This window comes from Taudactylus pleione, unplaced genomic scaffold (assembly GCF_031769625.1).
Source record: "Taudactylus pleione unplaced genomic scaffold, aTauple2 ptg000854l, whole genome shotgun sequence".
In the NCBI taxonomy this organism is placed as follows: domain Eukaryota; kingdom Metazoa; phylum Chordata; class Amphibia; order Anura; family Myobatrachidae; genus Taudactylus; species Taudactylus pleione.
This window is the reverse complement of record NW_028285256.1, coordinates 958,236-979,030: the sequence shown is the minus strand read 5'-3', so window position 1 is coordinate 979,030 and position 20,795 is coordinate 958,236. Positions and strand designations below refer to the sequence as shown.

Genomic DNA, 20,795 nt, shown 5'->3' with positions numbered 1-20,795 from the left:
CAGGGACATGGAGCTTATTGTTTGATGATCTCTACACAAAATGACTTAAACCAAGGATAGCTACAAAAAAAAAAAGGCATAAGCAAGCGATAGGAGGACTTCGGGGTCTGTTTATTAATATTTATAGCTTGTTAACTTTAATCTGGTATAGCTACTATTTGCAGTTATAACAGATGAAGCATTTTGAGTCTACTTATTACTTCAACTGAGCATAGCCTAACTAGATGGCCTCACTCAAGTTATCCTATATGCAAACACCCGAATACCACCCAGTTACGGCATATAAAGGCTCCCATACATCAGCAATTGATTGCAGCAATCATCAAATTTGCAATCGATTGTGTATAAAAATCTTTCCCTTTTTCAATCGATTGTTGCAATTCTGCAATCGATTGAAAAAGGGAAAGATTTTTATACACAATCGATTGCAAATTGCACGATTGCTGCAATCCATCTCTGATGTATGGGGGCCTTTAATCTTTCCCATTGTGTATATCTGTCCTGCTTAATATTAAACCGCTTTGCAATAATACCGGGTAATGTATTGTATTGTTAAACATTTGTTTATTTAGCAGCTACAAAGCTACTGAAATGTGAGCTAATATATATGTATATACGTGGCAGTATTACATACTGATTCCATCAAGCACAGGTGTTCTGTCCCCCTAGTGCTTAACCCTAACCCACTAGCTAACGCTACCCTCCCCCTTCACCCCGATATTTACCTTCGGGATGCCGATGGTCGGGATACTGGTACCGGGATCCGCCGGTATTAAGATTGTCAGCATCCCGCACGCCAGGATGCCGATGACATCCTGCATAGGGGTTATAGTGCTACATGCTTATGGCATAGGATGAATACTGAAAGGCTAATTTTACTAGGTTATAAAAATTTTCACCCACAAAATACCTATAATATTCTGAGATAAACTAATTTTATGTATATTCAGCTGGAGAGAAGGAAATGTTAAAAGTAAACTAACCATTAGAGATAAATTGAGATTTAAGCAGTGCATTTATATATCGGCCAAGGCCCAAGTGCAGCCACTAACACATTACACAAGCCTGTCCCATATAATTGACAGACCACAGTCTGCACATAATATCTACCACTTGCACCTAATCACTGCACTACAACAAGGCAACTGAGGTCACGCTGCACAAATATTTCCTTGCGATACACCAGCGTGAGCCATAGGTGGCGCTTGTGCTCTATATGCCGGTGACACTCAGCCAACATTTCCTCTCTATGATATCTCCCCCCCCCCCCCCCCCACCCACAGCCATGCCCTTGGACTCTATGGTACTAACAAACTAAGCAGGAAGTAGTCCCTGTAATATAGACACGTGCTGCCGGCACTGGTTCTGTAGGTGAGTGCAGTGCATGCATGTATCTATCTAATCGCATGTTGGTGAGTGCAGGCATGTGTCTGCCTGGCTGTTTCATATAGGTGGATCCGCGTGTCTTATGTAGGTGCAGCCAGGTCTTGTGCGTCATTGGCAATGGCTGGGAGCGCTTGCTGGGACTTCGAGTTCCACAGCAATAACAGCCTTACTAATGTGATGTTGGAGGAGCACTATGCACTGGGTAATGTCTAAATGCACTGCCGTATATCCTAGTAATTCAGTTGTCCGCTGAAATTAAATTTTTTACAGTAGTGTGTTTGGATTGACACAATAGCTGAACATGTAACTAAAAATAAAACCTTCCTTGTGCCCACATTATGATCTGTTACTATTAATATTAAAGTATTGTCTTCCGATATAAACAAGCTCTATATATTTACCTAAAGCCATCATAATAGAAGTGTTTTCTGCATTGTGGGTGCACAGATTTGTGTCTGCTCAATGTCCTGAAGTATGTTACTATATTCTCATTGCAGTCTGAGTTTTTTTAAATGGATATATAGATGTGTCCTCATACCTGTCCTGAAATTGCACCATTTGCTGCCCCACAGGCTCTGTGACTTGGTCAGTTGCTCTCGGTTTAAACTAGTGACTAGTGGATGTCTGCTTGCACCCTCTTTGAGGGTGCGAGCAAAGCTCCGCGTTAACTAGTGCTTCTGAGCTAGTTGTGGTATTACTGCGTGTGGTTACAGCATTGCACCTGCCATTTAACACTGGATATGCAGTTTACCGTAACTAAGCCCCAGGCATTAGCTGAGGTAAGTTGTATCTCCCAGGTTAAGTGCCAGACATGATGCAGTTAATTGAATAGCACTTAACTTTAGAGCTACATACCCGTGATAAGAATTAAATTCCTCCCAAATGGTCTTATTCACATATCTAATGTGACAAAAGTATAATGCACAGGTACCTTTTCATGTAGTTTGTGTGCGACTCATTCACTAATCTGGGTAAAATAAGTTGAGATGTGCACCGACCCCCGTGTTTTGGATCTGTACCTCTTTCAAGGTTTTGGATCTGTATTTTAAAAAATATATATATATATATAAACAGCTAGAACCACATAATTTGGGCCTGTTTTTGTTCCTACAGTATTAACTTTAATAACAATAATTTTTAAGCATTTTTAACCACCTCACAGCTCACAATATTAATTTCACTATTTTTTACCAATATAGGGCAAAGGCTGCAGCGAGCTGGCTGGCTAAAGTAAGTGACAGAGCAGCGGCACAAATGCACGGCAGTTTAAAAAAAATAGAGGACATCTATGAAACATTGGCAGACAGGATGGCAGTTTAATAAACTATAATAATGGCAGTCGGCAATGCCCCAAATTGTGCACCATGTAAAGAAAAGAGGTGCAAGATGGAATTGTCCTTGGGCCCTCCCACCCACTCTTATGTGGGATATTAAAAAGGACATACACAGTTTAACAAACCAAGCTCTTTATGACAGGGACTGACACTTTCGTGGCTGAACTCCTTGGTTTGTTTGGGCCCCCACAAAACATGTTTTGGAAGGATTACCTCCAATCATTAAGAAGGTTGATGATGAGGATGTTGGTGGTGGAGATTGCATGTGCTGATCCAAACTGCTGGTAGCTGATACTGGACTGCTTGTTGTTAATTTACAAATGAGTATCATTTTGTTAAACAAATTGCATGAACTTGCTACAAATGATGTAACAGGGAGGAGGTGCCTAGGATAGTTAACAGCCCTTCCTCTGCTAATTTTGGCTTTACAAATGGAGCAGATGCCTTCAAAACTGTTGTCAGAATTTAGATTAAAATAATTCCACACCCAAGTCATGGATTTTCTGGCTTTCTTTTTATTACAAGCGAGAACTGCTGCCACTGATGGCTGATTTACGCAAACAACATCCTCATCATCAACAGGACACACATTTTCCCCTCATCCTCCTTTTGCACTTCCTCCACACTATCATCCTGACTTTCTATTATTTCACCGTCTAGTACTAGCACAGTCGTCATGGTGTCACTGATCCGCTGTGCAACTGGTGTTAGAGTGTAAGGACACCGCTGCTATCAGATCCCGTCCTCCACAAGCAAGCGTTGGGTGTCACAGTACTGCTACTGCTGGAACCAGAGTGGTCAAAAAATGCACACCAGGAGAGAGAGTACCAGGATATTTGGAGCAACTACGCGTTTCAGTCACTCCTGTGACCTTTTTCAAGTTGACCACTCCAGTTCCAGCGGTAGCAGTACTGTGACACCCAGCCCTTGCTTGTGGAGGAGGACGGGATCTGATACCGGCAGTGTCCCTACACTCTAACACCAGCCTGCCATCTAGTTCCTGTTAAATACTCCAAACCCAGTGCTTACTACGATACTATAGCATCTGGTGCCCGCTTGGAGAGAGAGGTGGTTCGGCAGCGGCGTTGACATTGCGTACAGCACTCACCTGCTGCTTACTGCCCTGACAGACACTCTGATTGGGCACTTGAACAGGTAACCCAAAACCTGCTAGGATAGCCTTGGTTGCCGATTGAGACCCCCCTGTTGGAAACTTGGGACTCTCGGCGTCCGTGATTTGGACAAGTGAAGTTGTACACCAGAGGTAATTATTGGCATTCCCAAGATAATTAAGACCAAAAAGTTTTTTCCATACTGTGAGTGCAGACTGCATATAGTATGATACGATATCTACAAATAACTTTATGTTCAGCATACATCTTTCTGTGATTGAATATGAACACTAATTACTATGTACTGAACTCAAGGTGTTGCATACTGTTACTTATTATATGACATTTAGTACTAATGTTGCAGTTTGACTGAGATATGAAAGTGTGAGATTTACAATGTAGCTTTTAGATTAATGTTTTACAAATATATTGTTTTATTTTTCTGTTTTTTTTTTTTAATTACCATTATTATTCTTTGCTTTTCATTATTTATTTATCAATATTTTTTATGTGAACAATGAATGCATTGACGCTTATACTCCAGCGCAGAATTTTGTTTATTTCTTGCTTTTTTTGCGATGTGGACAACACCTCTTTGCTTCTGCAGTAGGTGTATAAGTTTATTTATCAGCAGAGAGATTTAAACAGGAGCGGAGATCTCAATCGTGAATATACTGGGCAAGAGCACCCCTAATTGACAGAGCACCCCCCCCGGACAACAGAACACCCCTTTATGGACTGCAGCCCTAGCCTGATGGACAAGCTAACAACACACCAGCAGCCGCAGTAATGGTGGGTACACACTGGGCGATATTAGTGAGCGATTGCACGATAACGACATCGTAATCGTGCAGTCACTCAGTAATCGTGCACAAATCGTGCACTCTTATGTCGGAAACGACCAGCGATGCGCACTCCCGCTGGTCGTTTCCGACATTGTCCATCGCCTGAACATGCAGCACAATCTGACGATGTTGTCAGGTTGCTGCATGTTGGGGAATGGGGGAGAGAGCCCGGCGCTGAACGATATCGTTAATGATATCATTCAGCAGCTGTACTCAATGTCATGAACGACATTGAGCACAGCCTGCCAGGGACACACTACACGATATCGCTCAGGGAGCATATCGTCTAGTGTGCACGCACCATTAGTTGACAAGACAAGTGACACACCAGTTGCAGCACCCACTGAAGCCCCCCTTTATATACTGCAGCCCCAGCCCCTTTATGGACAACACAGCAGCAGCCTTCAGCCCAAGACCCTGACTGGACACACACACTGAGTGACTGACAGTGACTGACTACGTCTGCTAGCTTCTCTCTCCACAGCTGGAGTGAAAATGGTGCTGATCACAGGGAGCTTTATATAATCCAGCCAAGGGATAGTCCTTGGCTGGATTCTTTTGGGGTTCCCTGCGTCTCGGACGTTAACCCCATAATGTTAGGGATGCTGGTATAGAGGAGCCTTGACGTTGGCCCAGCGCTTATTCATATATTTGCAATGTATGTAAACCAATACCTCTGAATTTCTATTATCATGTAGGATTCAAGTATTTTTGTTGATTTTGCTGCAGTGTGCTGGAGGGAAAATCCCTTTTTTTTCTGTAGCTCAGTGTAAACCCCACCATTTACAAGCACCTGTGCAATGTCATTAAGTTGATGTGAGCGACCACCATACTTTTTGTTTATAATCCAAAACCCGCAAGAACTGACAGCAGGGGGATGACATTTTGCCTCGTTTTGAGATCCAAGCCGGTCTTGGATCCGACTCTGAATTGCAATGTTCGGGTTGGTCCGGTTCTCTTTGAACCGGACCCGCTAATCTCTAAAAATAAGGCAAAGACAGGTCTGATACGAGTGTTTGGTGCGCTGTGAAAATGCCACTAAGTCGCTTCATATTTATTGTTCACTCAAAAATGTACTCCATTGCTTATTTTGTGCACTGCTAATGCGACAAAAGCACAAGGTACACGTACCCTTTACACCGGTAGTGAATTTACGTGCTAATCTGAGAAGACCAGAACGAGACCTAGAACCTCTTGGTTTCTATATATGCTGGCATGTTTTATGAAGAGGCTGCTGTTCAACTTTCATGTGGATTATTTTATAAGCTGTTTGTTCCTGCTTTGTGACATATGATATGCCTGTTTATAAGGGCACGTCATGGTGTCATTCCAAAGTAAACACTGCTTTAATGTCCTTTTGCAGTCATAAGTTAGCACATAATTGAGTCAATGAGATATTATACAGTAGGTGAAAATAATGCAAATGTAAAATTAATGAAAGGGAGGAAGCAGTTTATGATTGGGGGCATATCTATAATGGGTGGAGGGTGTGCGTTGCACACAGGCCCTTGGGCCCAGGGGGGCTCACGCCACACACCCTGCACCTATTAAAGCTACATACACACACAACGATTTTGTTACCAACGATTTTTTGTCAGATTATCTGTCAGATTTTTTTTAAAGTGTAATGAACGATTTTTTTGAACTACAAACGATTTTTGCATATTCCCTTAATGAAAATCGTTGATTTGACAAGTCTGACTGAACTACAAACGTGAATGCGCATGAACGATTATCGTTCATCGTTTGACTCAGAAAGTGAACGATTTTTTTTAAACGATATCATTAACGATAATCGTTCAAAAAATCGCGTGTGTATGCAGCTTAACTCTTTAAACTTATCTGTCCGTTGCCTTAAGTAGTGCTGCTCTGCAGCGCTGGACCGGCGCTGCAGAGCAGAAAAAGTAACTGGGAAAATGGTGGCGGCCATTTTCCCAGTGACTCGCTCATGCACAGTGCTGCTGTCGCGGGAAAATGGCACAGGCACCATTTTCCAGGAGACCCATGCATGCGCAGTAGATTCTGGCACTAAGCCAGAAGCTACTGCCGCACCACCCGCAGCGGCACCGCAACAGAGAGGAGGCGGCCCGTGCTGAGTCTGCATACGGGCCCCCTCCTCTCTTAAAACACCCCTGCTTATGATATTTGTTTGGCAGGCATTACTTTGAAGTATTATGTATATTAGTCTTAGACAAAACATTTACAAACCTCTTACAAACTGTTGTATAGCGGCAAATACAATATTTGTGTGTAGTGGGAGAACAAGGACATTTGGTCAAAGTACAATGTACTATACTGTACTCTGCTTTTTCAATACAACTTTCTATAGTACTTTGGACACCAAATATGCTTCCTAACTTTAATACATGCATAATATAAGCTTATATTTGGTTTGCGTATTTAACTGTCGGCTAATGCAGAGATTTTAGGAGATGATAATGACAAGTCTCACTATGTTGATTTGCTTTCTTCAGGAGTGCTTATACACATGACATAAAGAGCACGGCTGGGACACAATGGACCCTTTAAAAGCACAGCAGTTGGCAGCAGAGCTAGAGGTGGAAATGATGGCAGACATGTATAACCGGTAAGCAAAATCCTCACTCTTCAGTATTGCTGTGCTCCGTGTAATTCATTATCTATTGTTCTGCACATCTACTATTTAGAATGACCTACTTGGGTCCTTTCTTTTTTTTTTCACTCGTTCAAAGGACCTTCTTTACACTTAGGAGAGAGAACACAGGTTGTCACCGGTAGGACAAAATGGTTCATCACATACATACACTACCGTTCAAAAGTTTGGGGTCACCCAGACAATTTCGTGTTTTACATGAAAACTGACTTTTATTTATCAAATGAGTTGCAAAATGAATAGAACATATAGTCAAGACATTGGCAAGGTTAGAAATAATGATTTTTATTTGAAATAATAATTTTGTCCTTCAAACTTTGCTTTCGTCAAAGAATGCTCCTTTTGCAGCAATTACAGCATTGCAGACCTTTGGCATTCTAGCTGTTAATTTGTTGAGGTAATCTGAAGAAATTTCACCCCACGCTTCCTGAAACACCTCCCACAAGTTGGATTGGCTTGATGGACACTTCTTGCGTACCATACGGTCAAGCTGCTCCCACAACAGCTCAATGGGGTTGAGATCTGGTGACTGTGCTGGCCACTCCATTACAGACAATACCAGCTGCCTGCTTCTTCCCTAAATAGTTCTTGCATAATTTGGAGGTGTGCTTTGGGTCATTGTCCTGTTGGAGGAGGAAATTGGCTCCAATCAAGCACTGTCCACAGGGTATGGCATGGCGTTGCAAAATGGAGTGATAGCCTTCCTTATTCAAAATCCCTTTTACCTTGTACAAATATCCCACTTTACCAGCACCATGGCAGCCCCAAACTATCACATTATCTCCACCATGCTTGACAGATGGCGTCAGGCACTCTTCCGGCATCTTTTTACTTGTTCTGCGTCTAACAAATGTTCTTCTGTGTGATCCAAACACCTCAAACATCGATTTGTCTGTCAATAACACTTTTTTCCAATCTGCCTCTGTCCAATGTCTGTTCTTTTGCCCATATTAATCTTTTCCTTTTATTGGCCAGTCTCAGATATGGCGCTTTCTTTGCCAATCTGCCTAGAAGGCCAGCATCCCGGAGTTGCCTCTTCACTGTAGATGTTGACACTGGCGTTTTGCGGGTACCATTTAATGAAGCTGCCAGTTGAGGACTTGTGAGGCATCTATTTCTCAAACTAGAGACTCTAATGTACTTGTCTTCTTTAGGGATGTGCAGGCTCGTATAGGTTCGAGTTTGCACGCCGAGTTCGGATTTTTCCCTCCAAAAAAACGGAACTCAGAAAGAGGCAAAACGTCTAGCATGGACAAACATCATCATTCCTGGCTTTGTCCAGGAATGATGATGTTTGTCCATGCTAGATGACGTTTTGCCTCTTTCTGAGTTCCGTTTTTTTGGAGGGAAAAATCCGAACTCGGCGTGCAAACTCGAACCTATATGAGCCTGCACATCCCTAGTTCTTGCACAGTTGTGCATCGGGACCTCCCACTTTTCTTTCTACTCTGGTTAGAGCCTGTTTGTGCTATTCTCTGAAGGGAGTAGTACACACCGTTGTAGGAAATGTTCAGTTTCTTGGCAATTTCTCGCATGGAATAGCCTTCATTTCTAAGAGCAAGAATAAACTGTCGAGTTTCAACATGAAAGTTGTCTTTTTCTGCCCATTTGGAGAGTTTAATCGAACCCACAAATGTGATGCTCCAGATACTCAACTAGCTCAAAGGAAGGCCAGTGTTATAGCTTCTCTAACGAGCAAACCCATTTTCAGCTTTGCTAACATAATTGCACAAGGGTTTTCAAGGGTTTTCTAAACATCCATTAGTCTTCTAACGCGCTTAGCATTCACAATTTACCATTAGACCACTGGAGTGATGGTTGCTGGAAACGGGCATCTATACACTTATGTAGATATTCCTTTCAAAACCAGACGTTTGCAGCTAGTATAGTAATTTACCACATTAACAATGTATAGAGTGTATTTATGATTAATGTTATCTTCACTGAAAAAAAACAGTGCTTTTCTTTCAAAAATAAGGAAATTTCCAAGTGACCCCAAACTTTTGAACGGTAGTGTAGGTTGTTAAATTGGACACATTTGTGATTTTCCGTTCAATATAAATTAAATTACTAGGTATTGTAATGCTTTCGGGCCGTTTAAACGTTAACTTGCTTATCCTGCATTCTGTGTTTGGTACATAAGCATCTGTGTAATTGGGTAGAAGCCATAGGGTCTGATGAACAAATGAAAGACAAAGTTTATAAAATAACATTGGTTGCAATAAAACTGTACCACGTGCGCTAAAGGCAAAATGAAGAAATCAGACTTAGAAATGTTCAGCATTAGTTCTATATTTGCCTTTGTTTTGCCATGATTTAGTAACATTAAAATTAAATATGAACAATTTCTGTGGGACATATTTCAAATAGTCAGTGGAGCTGGATCCCTATACTTCTAATAAGTGAGGTTGGAGAGCACAGGGGCCAAAGTGGCAGAAGGCTTCTGCTTGGAAAAAATGCCATAAGGGTCATTCCATGTCAAGTGGACCAGGCGTCCCCACCCGACCATCTCCAATAGTCATAAAATTATACATGAAGGATGGCATATATGTCAGACTAACTTTGAGAAAATTTTAGTTAACACTATGCAGTAGTAGCAAATACTCACTCCCACTTTGAGGGCCATCGTTTTGCTTATTGTGAACTAAAATTTGGTGTGAATGATCTTCAAAATTGGTCCACTTGACATGAAATAACCCAAAACCATCCAGTCAGTATTTGTAATGTTGCCTTCAGTTCTCTTCTTGCTTATATCCTCTGTCACAGGAATTATGGGCCTTTGCATGATCAATCAAACTGTGTGGTTCTCTGGCGATGGACCCCCAATAGTTCTGCAAAACCCTCCATTTGTTTACAATAGCCCTCTCTTCCTATATTGGTTGTTACATATGCATCCAAAGAAAACAATTATGTGTAGCTATGTCATTAAAGTTATAAGGTGCTTAATCCTTAATAGTTTATTGCATTTTTATAGGTAACAATTATTCTGTGAATTCCATTCTTTACATTTCTCTCTCTGCGGTCTAGCTTTCTCACTCCTCCTCTCTTTCCGGGCTTCCCTACCCTTTTGGCGTTCACACTTCCTCTGTAGTATCCTCTTTTTTTTTTCTTTTTTTTTTTTTTTTGTTTTCCTTTCTTCCCTCTTTTTTTTATTTTTTTAATCTAGTTTTTATAACTTCTATGTGCGTGGTTCCATTTTGTCCTTGTCTCAGTCTTTATAGTGGCCCTATGTCGATTTGCTGCCTGTGTAACCAATTTCTTATTCTTTTGCCTTTCATTCTCTTTTTATTATTCTTAATCCATTTGTCACGTTACATTTACATCCTTCACACAAATCTGATTTCCTCTGTTGCTGAGCTAGGTGTCGGCGTCGCACATGCCAGTCACGCCCCTCCTAAAGTGACTGGGGTAATATATAATATAATTGAGGTAAGCTTTTGCATAGATCGTAACTTGGAAAAAATACATGGGTCTATGAAGATAAAATTTCCATAAACTCGTAATTTATGAATAAGGTATTAGAAATAAAACTAACACAGCGCCTAACGAACATATGGGGTAAAACCAAATACACACCTGCAGCAGTAAAAAAGAGGTATTGCCAACCTCACAACAAACCTATATTTCTGAAACAACCGCGCTGGCGTGTGCCTTTATTATGTTCTGCAGCGCCTTACAGAGCACATAAATAAATAAGTGAACAGAAATCAGTGACTTACAGTGCAATACAATGCAGGACACGGACATCATTTATACACATTGCAGCAATAGCGATCATAATACTCCAAATAAGCAGCAGGGCATAGGCAACCAAGTGTTAGGTGCCCTTGTGGGGGGTAAGGAGTAGATGAAAGTAAGAAGACGCAAATGCGGGAAGAGAGCCCTGCTTGTAAGAGCTTAGATTTGGTCAGCTGAATCATATATTGTAATATTTATTAAATATCACACATATGTGTATACAATAAAAACGATTAAAATATAGCAGAAACATGGTATAACACGTAAATAGAACATTCAGTTGGTAACTTGTGTAAGCTCAGAAGAGCAACAGTTTATCAAAATTGGTTTTCTTCAAAAGCCGCAGAGACCATGGGATTGAGCTCTTATTTATTAATAGCAAAATGTGGCAAGTTCTGTATATGTTGAAGATATGTTGTAAAAAAACCAATGGGGCACTATATCAATTCAAAATATATACAGTACCTGTTCAATTATTATTCAGCACCAGATCAATGTCTGCAGTCAAACAGCAAGCAGGGGCAAGCTGTTAGCACAGATCATTGTTTACAATCTGCCACAGTATACCTTAAGCAGAGAGCCTTCTATATGTGGTAGTAGGAGCCGCTGGTGGGTGCTGTATAGCAGTCCCGATTGCCTCCCAGGAGACTTGCCGGCAATAGCACTTTCTCCTAGTGTTATGGTGGATCCAGCTCCAGTAAGAGAGTGTCTATTGGAGCACTCGCTAATTGCCACGGATGAATGTCCAGACTCCTAGTCTCGTGGGGAGTTGGCGGACTGTAGCGGGATAAGGGGAGACGCGGCAGTCTGCATAGCAGCAGGTGGGTGCCCCAGCTCATTCAATACCAGGAGAGCAGCGACGCGTTTCAACCATCACTGTGGCCTTTTTCAAGCTAGTATATTAAGCTGACCAAATAATCTATTTATAAAGGTACATGCAGCACGGCTGTTTCAGAAATATATATTGTAATTTATGAGCAAGCAAGGCATCTGCAGTTTCCTACAGCAACAAATAACATTTATTTTAAGGGTACACTGACAAAGTTTTCATCATTACAACTAAACAGTTATGTAATATTTACCCCTTTATTTTTCCTAGAATGACTGGTGCATGTCACAAAAAGTGCGTCCCTCCTCACTACAAGGAGCCAGAGTTATCCAAAGGGGAGAGTGTCTGTCTCGACCGCTGTGTGTCTAAATATCTCGATATCCACGAGCGCATGGGCAAGAAACTCACAGAACTTTCTATGCAAGATGAGGAGCTGATGAGGAAAATGCAGCAGGGTGTGGGGCCCGCATAGTAACGTTACAGATATTAGTTTCGTCCTGAATCCGGAGGATTTGTCCTACTTGTATACTGGCCTGTGTTATGACGAGGCCTTGTGTCTTTTGTTTTCTCTGTTGTACACATTGTGCGATGTATTTAATTTTTGTTCCGTTTCTTGGCATATTACAGACTCATTGATCAATAAAATTGTCTTTTCATAGTGTGAATTTGTGTGATGCACGCAGTCATTTGCTCTCCATGTTTGGGTCTCAGTGTGTCTTTGTTGAGGCTACCACTGTTTATCATCCCGCTAATCTTTACCTTACACAAGTTACTTTCAGCTCATTTTTGATTATGCTTGTTATGTCTTTTATCCTATAGAGTAGTCACTTTCACTTAATGTTTGTAGTCTGGATCAAGACCTGAGACAATGTAGTCATATCAGAAGGAACTAGAGACCTCACAGAGGCACAAGGTGACTCACTAGTTACTATTGATTTGCTGTGCCTCGGTCATCTCCCTGGGTTATTAGTGATTCAGAGGTTGCATTATTTTACACTTTCTTTCAGTACACAAAATGTCTGCCTTCATTCTGAGTAGGTGACAGTTAAACATTTGAAGTTGGCATCCATTTTGTGTGCTGAATGAAAATGGGAAAGAATGTAGCCTGTGAATCACTAATAACCCAGGGACATGACTGAGGCACAGCAAATCAATAGTAACTAGTGAGTCACTTTGTGCCTCTTGTGAATAGACTGCATTGTCACAAGTATTGATTCAGAGTACAAACATTAAGCAAAGTGACTGCTATATACAGTATGTTTATCATTGAACAGATTGCACTTGATTTCAATATAAAACAATTCATACTTTGTTTTATTATACTGTTTTGTTGCTCCTTTGTTATTTTGGTTAATCTGTTTTCTATAACCAGTATTCGTGTTACTGTTGCTCCTTCTGCCATCCAGAACTTGCTCTGTTACTAAATGTACTTGACAGATACCAACATGATGATGATCACTCGTAGAAGACACAAATTGTAACCAATAAGTTAACCATGTATTTCTCATTATATTGCATATATTACATATTCAATAATATTAAAATATGAAAACACAAACAATTATTTTGATCACTGAGTACATAAATTTGCTATTCCAGTTGAAACCCTTTTAGAATATTTTTCTCTTCTCTATTAGGAGAACTATAGTTGAAATCATGTTTTCTTTTTTTTTTTAGACCAGTGGTTCTCAAACTCCATCCTCAGGACCCCACACAGGTCACGTTTTCCAAGTCACCCAGCAGGAGCACAGGTGTAGTCATTACTCACTGACACATTTTAAAAGATCCACAAGTGGAGCTAATAATTTCACTTGTGATTCTGTGAGGAGACATGGAAAACATGCACTGTTTGGGTTCCTGAGGACCAAGTATGAGAACCTGTGCTTTAGACCAGAGGTTCCCAAACTCCGCTATTACAGGCCAGGTTTTAAGGATATCTATGCTTGAGCACAGGAGACTTAGTGCCTCAGTCAATTTGAATTAACCATCTGGTCTCAAGCATGGATATCCATAACACAGGGCTCAACAAATCCCAGGGGCCGGGTCGCCATGGCGACTAGATTTTGTTGCCTGGCGACCAGATTTCAGGGAGGGAGGATACCTGGAAACAGTTCCCCAGCGGAGGTTCCTGGGCGGCCATTTCATGCGTGCGCTGACTGACTTACCCTCAGTCCCGGCTGTCTGGCTCCTCCGCCTGCGGCGTTACCTGCTCACTGTCTTCCTCATCCGTCCCGGCTCTCTGCCTCCTCCGCCTGCAGCGACACCTGCTCCCTCATCCGTCTGGCTGGCTGCACAGAGCTCCGGTAAGAGCTTGTGATAGAAGGGTGGGCTCCGGGTTTGCTTTAGCGGTGCTGTAATTATTACAGCACTGTGAAAGCAATCCCGGAGCCCACCCTTCTATCACAAGTTACAGTGTAATAAACTTCTCTGAGTTCTGGTAAGAGCTTCTATGCGTGGCCCTGGATTGCGGCCGTGCAAGGTATGGCCACCGCCGACGGGAGGGGGTGGGGGTGAGGTGGCATTGCAGCCATGCAGGCTATAGCCACTGCCGACGGGGAGGTGTGGGGGGGGGATTCTCTCTGGGATAATTTTGCTCGAGGTGTGGGGTAGCTCCCCCCTCCCCGTAGCTGCCCAGTAATGTGTCAATGGGGGGTGGGGAAGGAATAACTGTACAGTGTGGCTGCGAAGGGGTGGGTTTGCCTGGGGGTGGGGGGGATTGGTTACCCGTCGAATAGGTGCCCAATGGGGGCACTATTAAAGGGGACTTACTACTGGGTGGGCACTATTACAGGGGGCTTACTACTAGGTTGAGGGGCTCTGAAAGGGCATGTGTGGTGGTCTATACAAGCTTTCATATATTTTGGTAATGGACGATGGTCTGGCTCCTAAACTTTTAAGATGGCTCCTAGATTTTACAAAAATTTGTCGAGCCCTGCCTTAACATGACTGTAATGGCGGAGTTTGGGAACCTCTGCTCTAGACTGTTTGCTGCAAACTTATGTTTAGTTACTCTAGCATAAACCATATCAGTTCTGTGTAAAAACAATTAACTGTACACTCCATGGCTCACTTCTCTTTTATGTTTGATCATTTGCTCTTTATAACCTCTCGTTTATTGTACATACGTTGTTTACTGTGTAGCTTTTATGGAATAGTATGCATAGATGGAAGGCCTTGGGTTCAAGGCCCCATTACCCAATGTTGTCAACAAATATGCTTTTACTATCATTTTTTCCTATTTTATGTCTATAAAAATAATGTAAATTGATAGGGGTCTGGAACCTATTGGCTCCAGGGACCCCATATCCACTTTAGTCTGTGCGTGTAGACAGGAGCGATGTGGGATTGATGCATCTGTGATTACTCTGTTCACTGCAGCTCTGTTCTGAATGCTAGGGGGTCAATGGAGTGGCCTCTATGGATTTTTCACCCCGACCTCAAGTGGTAACCACTGCGTATTAGATGCAATCCTAACGAAAATGTATACCCAGCTGAAGAAAATTGTAATTCTTTTATCCTTGATATTTAAAGTGTTCTGCTCTATATTTTCAGTTTTTGCTGTTTTAAACCAAGTGTTTACTTTTGGACAATTCCTATATTTGGCCCTTTATGTAGGGGTTCCTCTCCTAATAACTTTCCACTGTTGCTTACATTTGGATTTCAATCCACAGCATAAGCAGAGAGGAGAGTGATCTGAACCAATTATAGCTATGACAGCAACTGGGATGGGCTGTAAATTGAATGTGACAGCTAAATTACGTCACTTGTAGTTGTCCTGTCCTCTGAAGCATGCAGTCCATTCCTAGGTAGCTGGGAGGTCACACCTTGCCCCACAGGCAGCACTCTCCTACAGTATCTGTAAGCCGGCAGCACTGAAGCAGAGTGCAGATGACAGTGGGATACTAAGAGAGTGGCTGGGTTAGCGTTACTGCCATCTTCTAATTTTGAATGAATTATGTAATCACTAATTGTATAACATGCCATTAGAGTAGTCTTGCACAATCTGCACCTCTTCTCTGTTTGAGAAACTAAAAGTCCCCAGTATGCGGGCAATTCACAAGAGCTGGGCAGACTAAAGGTGCATATCCACTAGCAGATAGGGGAATGACAGTACGATTACAACATTTCCCTGCAGTGCCTACACTGAGCGATATATCTGTCAGTGTATGTACCCTCCCTCATCCCTGAACATGGTCAATCTGTCGTTATCGGCAGATTGACCAGCATGTTCAGGCGATGATTGATGTCAGAAACGACCAGCGGGAGCGCGCATCGCTGGTTGTTTCATGCATGATTAATGAGCGATTGAACGATATCGTTATTGTTCAATCGCTCACTTTAATCGGCTAGTAGATACCCGCCTTAACTCAGTTTTACAGTGACTGAAACCTGAAATGCAATTGGACGATTGAAAATAAATATTTCATAAACCTAAGTACAAGTATCTACTGTCTTCTAAGCTATTGTACTCTGTTAGCAGTTATTTTCCTCCCTCATGTTAAAATTCTTTTGATAAATATCAGTAAAGGTTTGTTATGGTTGCTTGCGATGTGTTGTTTTTTTTTTTCTACTTGTTTGATTCTCAATAATATTTTGAAACGCCCTGTTATACTCCCTGCCGTTACCTTCTACGCTATTGGCTACTTATCATTTCCTTCCTTCTCTCTAATCACATTTTCAGCGCTAAAAGTCTCTTGCATGCCTTGAGTTTCTTTCCTCCAGGCACTTCTCTTCCTCCTCTCCACGTGTTATAGTAAGTAGTCTGTATTCTGACCAGCACTTCTCTCTCCTCCCTTCCTAACTCTCCCACCCCCCTGTCCCATACCTTATAAAGTAGTGTAGTTGTTTCCTGTGTCTGTACCCTCTACTTTCTCTCACTCAGTCTGAAGGAGACATCTGGCATAGTAAAATCAAGGTAAGTACCCAAATGTGCGATCTCTGCTGATCCTAATTTTTTGTTTGACCAGAAATGTCTATTAGTATTTGTTATGTCTGTGTTTTTGTTTTTTCTTTTCTTCTCATATGTGACTTACAGTAACACGTGGCGTTCAACTGACAGCTTTATAGCTTGTTAGTATGTAGCCTTGTGCCATACATACAAAACTCGGAAAGACAATGTACTGTAGTTAGAGCTGCATAATATATTTAGGTGTCTTTGTAAATTCTATTTTGTTTATGTAGCTGATGTAATGATTTTCACTGTTACACGTGTCACTTGTTGTGCATATGTTTGTATACAACTTTAATGAGAGGTTTTACGCATGGTGGTTATGTTTTAAGTTAATCTGTTGCAATGTATAAATCACAGATGTGTGTAGAATTGTGGTTGTTTAAGTTTATTAGACTTATTAATCCAAATTATGATGTTTAAAAATAAGTATATTGTTGAAATTGCAGAAGTTAAATGTGTCTGCATGTGTACATAGTTGTGATTCTATATATACGTGTACATACGTGTGTTCACCCTTTGTTCTGTAGTACATTTTTTGGCAGAACCTGTCTCTTTGATGGGGGAAAGCAGTGGGTGTGTGATATACTCATGGTTGGAATGTGTGGGAGTTAAGTATATAGTTACAGCCACATGGGGATAGTGCAACCCTTTCCATCTGTTACACTGCTAGCCATACTGGCCTTGCGTTAAGAGTTCTGAAAACTCGTCAATTATTTCCATCTAGTTCTGCATGTGCTTGAAAGGTGTATATTCATTCACTGTCCGTATAGCACATATTCTCCCAGCATGTGTTCTTGCCAAATAACTTTTAAGTGCCCTCTAAACCTAAAATCTAAGTTGATTCCATCTACGTTAAATCTTTTTTTTTTTTTGTAACATTAAAGAATGTCTGTTTCCTATACCCGTTACAGCATTTAATGTTGCATGTCCCCGTTTATCTAACTTATTGCAAGCTGTTTTTGTCTGTCATAAAGACCCTGATGCGCTTGCTTTTAACAAGCTATTGAAACATTAATATATATATATATATATATATATATATATATATATATACATATACACACACACATTTGGAAATGATTAGGAGCTCTTGTGAAGTTCAACTTGGCTTTGACCTTTTACTTGTTATGTGTATAATACATAATGTAGTCCACAATGATCAAAGCAGTGCTGTAATCTAAATGATAAAAAGTCAGCATTATACCATCAATCGAGGAAATAGGTCAGCTGTGGTTATTTATGAGTTAGTAGCGTGGTTCACATCCCAGGCTGGAAGTCCTAAAGTTATTTAGGGCTATGTTGCAATCGCCTTTTGTATGTATCAGCTTTACCTTAAAGAAAAGATTGCAGTAGTGAAAAGTAGTGCTACTTGGGAGCCTGATGCTTAGTTGGGTGGAAATCTGATGTATGGACTCTTGCATGTGTATATTCACCTATTGCAGAGTTGTAGGCACCTTGTGGACAGTTGGACGTAGGCTTGATCTGCTACTCGTCATCATCCGGGTGCACTTTCATTAACTTATTCTTGGCGCAAAAGATATGTGCATCTACAAACTGTTGTCGCGCCTCTTTGGTAGATGCAATTGACGCGTGTACAACTTGCGCCCAGTTCCGAAGCATCTGCAGTTCGAAAACACACACAAAGTACACTCTACAAACAAGTGTACGCTCACTTCTGCGTCTGTCCCTGGGTCTGCATAAATACCAAGTTAGTGGCGCTAATACAATGTTTATGTAGTAGAGTTGGGACTACTGTACATCTAGTTTGATTATCATTGTTCCATATGGAAACCATTTAATAGTTCTCAAAAGAATGCAGCTGTAGATCTAATAGGTTCTTGTATAGGTCACTGACCTGGACTGAGGCCTGTTTTGAGATTTACACAATGGCGATAATTTTGCAGATGGAGCGATTGTTTGCTATTGCAAAAACTGCGCAGTGCATCGATTACAATGCGAATATGCCCGCAAAGAGGCACCACTCAAAGTGAGTGACAGGTAGTCAGCATTTGGGGATGGCAACGGGGGAGTGGTTAGAAAAACTCAGACGTGTCTGCTAGTTTAAACGCAGTTCCATTGGCGTGTATAAATTAGCCATTGTGATCTCCTTCGCAGCATGAGAGCTCTCTGCGTGGCAGGAGAGCCGCAGTGTTTCATGCAGGTCAGACTTGACTTCCATGCTGCGTGACTGCCTGATGTGTGTCGATGTTACCGATGTTTACACTAATGCACATCATCGGATGAATATGAGAAGGTAGCAGTGGGCGTTATCATGCTCTGCTATGCTTTGGAAGGCATTAGCATATTTAGCTACTGCGATCTGTGAGAGAATGTAGTTCCAATTGCATTAGCGTACATCTCGGAATCAGGCCCTGAGTCGATAAACTGTTTACATCAATATAGTGTTAATTAGAGCTACTTATTATTGCATTTAGATGCACATTTACATTAAAGTATAGACACAATCATTTGTCTAGTTAAACTTTGTTAATGGTGCTGTTGCTATGGTGCTGAGTACGTTTTGGTAGGTGCCATGTTAGTAAATAACTCTCAATACGGTTTTCTTTTTTGCCTTGTTAAAACAGAATTGTTATCTAAATAATAGATAAGAACTCCACATGATAACAAAAATATAAACAGCAGCGACGTTTCACACACGTCTAGTTCTTTTACAGCCATTTTACATAGTCACAACCACGTATCTGGTGTTTTCAAACTTTATTTAATATATTTTACATGTTTAAATCCTCTTATTTCATATAAAGCTAGGTCTTTTTATTCCTAAGGGCGTGTTGTACTGAGTAAATTGATATCTGAGAGATCAAATGCTTTCATTAAGCTAGTTTTGTTCCTGTTTACATATCACTGAATAAACTATTCTATACAGAGTTTGAAAAATTCACAAAACTGTTACAAAGTGTATAACAAAAAAATTGCATAAAGCTCCTCGCTCTGCGTCAGAGACAGTCTAACGGAGATATACAGTCAGGTGCATAAATATTGGAACTTTCACAGAATTTTCATATTTTGACCTCTATTCACCACCACAATGGCTTTGAAATTAAACAAACAAGATGTGCTTTAACTGCAGACTTTCAGATTTAATTTGAGGGTAATTACATCCAAATCAGGTGAACGGTGTAGGAATTACAGCGGTTTCTATATGTGCCTCCCACTTTTTAAGGGACCATCAACTCAAAAGCTATTTCATGGACAGGTGTGGGCTATTCCCTCGTTATTTCATTATCAATTAAGTAGGTAAAAGGTCTGGAGTTGATTCTAGGTGTGACATTTGGAATCAGTTGCTGTCAACTCTCAATATGAGATCCAAAGAGCTGTCACTATTAGTGAAGCAAGCCATCATTAGGCTGAAAAATCAAAACAAACCAATCAGAGAGATAGCAAAAACATTAGGTGTGGCCAACTCAACTGTTTGGAACATTCTTAAAAAGAAAGAACGCACCAAAAGACCCGGAAGACCACGGAAAAACAACTGTGGTGAATGACAGAAGAATTATTTCCCTGGTGAAGAAAAACCCCTTCACAACAGTTGGCCAAATCAAGAACACTCTCCAGGAGGTAGGTGTATATGTGTCAAAGTCAACAATCAAGAGAAGACTTCACAAGAGTGAATATAGAGGGTTCACCACAAGATGTAAACCATTGGTGAGCCACAAAACAGGAAGACCAGATTAGAGTTTGCCAAACAACATCTAAAAAAGCCATTACAGTTCTGGAACAACATCCTTTGGACAGATGAGACAAAGATCAACTTGTACCAGAGTGATGGGAAGAGAAGAGTATGGAGAAGTGAAGGAACTGCTCATGATCCAAAACATACCACCTCATCAGTGAAGCATGGTGGTGGTAGTGTCATGGCGTGGGTATGTATGGCTGCCAATGGAACTGGTTCCCTTGTATTTATTGATGATGTGACTGCTGACAAAAGCAGCAGAATGAATTCTGAA

At 41.2% G+C, this 20,795-nt stretch overlaps 2 protein-coding genes across 8 annotated transcripts in view; both read left to right on the top strand.

The window, feature by feature from the left end:
- The first annotated feature begins 1,265 nt into the window (after positions 1–1,265).
- TIMM10 (translocase of inner mitochondrial membrane 10) lies at positions 1,266–13,437 on the top strand. 5 transcript variants are annotated; one of them, XM_088458806.1, is made up of 5 exons: positions 1,270–1,371; positions 2,586–2,616; positions 4,440–4,624; positions 7,152–7,264; positions 12,147–13,437. In XM_088458806.1, exons 4-5 carry the CDS (start codon positions 7,194–7,196, stop codon positions 12,346–12,348), a joined length of 273 nt encoding a protein of 90 aa, XP_088314932.1. In that variant the 5' UTR covers positions 1,270–1,371; positions 2,586–2,616; positions 4,440–4,624; positions 7,152–7,193; the 3' UTR covers positions 12,349–13,437. The 5 variants fall into 5 exon arrangements, with proteins under 5 accessions (XP_088314930.1, XP_088314932.1, XP_088314931.1 ...); XM_088458805.1 differs by lacking the exon at positions 4,440–4,624; XM_088458804.1 differs by lacking the exons at positions 2,586–2,616; positions 4,440–4,624 and having other exon boundaries at positions 1,266–1,371.
- Positions 13,438–16,682: 3,245 nt separating this feature from the next.
- SLC43A1 (solute carrier family 43 member 1) overlaps positions 16,683–20,795 on the top strand; it is a 90,798-nt gene continuing 86,685 nt past the window's right edge. For all 3 annotated transcript variants that reach the window (XM_088458815.1, XM_088458814.1, XM_088458813.1), the window contains exon 1: positions 16,683–16,791. The gene's annotated coding sequence lies outside the window, so the exon portion shown is untranslated. The remainder of the gene's footprint in view (positions 16,792–20,795) is intronic.

Coding starts and splice junctions, on each gene's coding strand:
- TIMM10 (XM_088458804.1), top strand. CDS start 7,194: ATGGACCCTTTAAAAGCACAGCAGTTGGCAGCAGAGCTAGAGGTGGAA. Junction 7,265..12,146: donor ATGGCAGACATGTATAACCG/GTAAGCAAAATC, acceptor TATTTTTCCTAG/AATGACTGGTGCATGTCACA.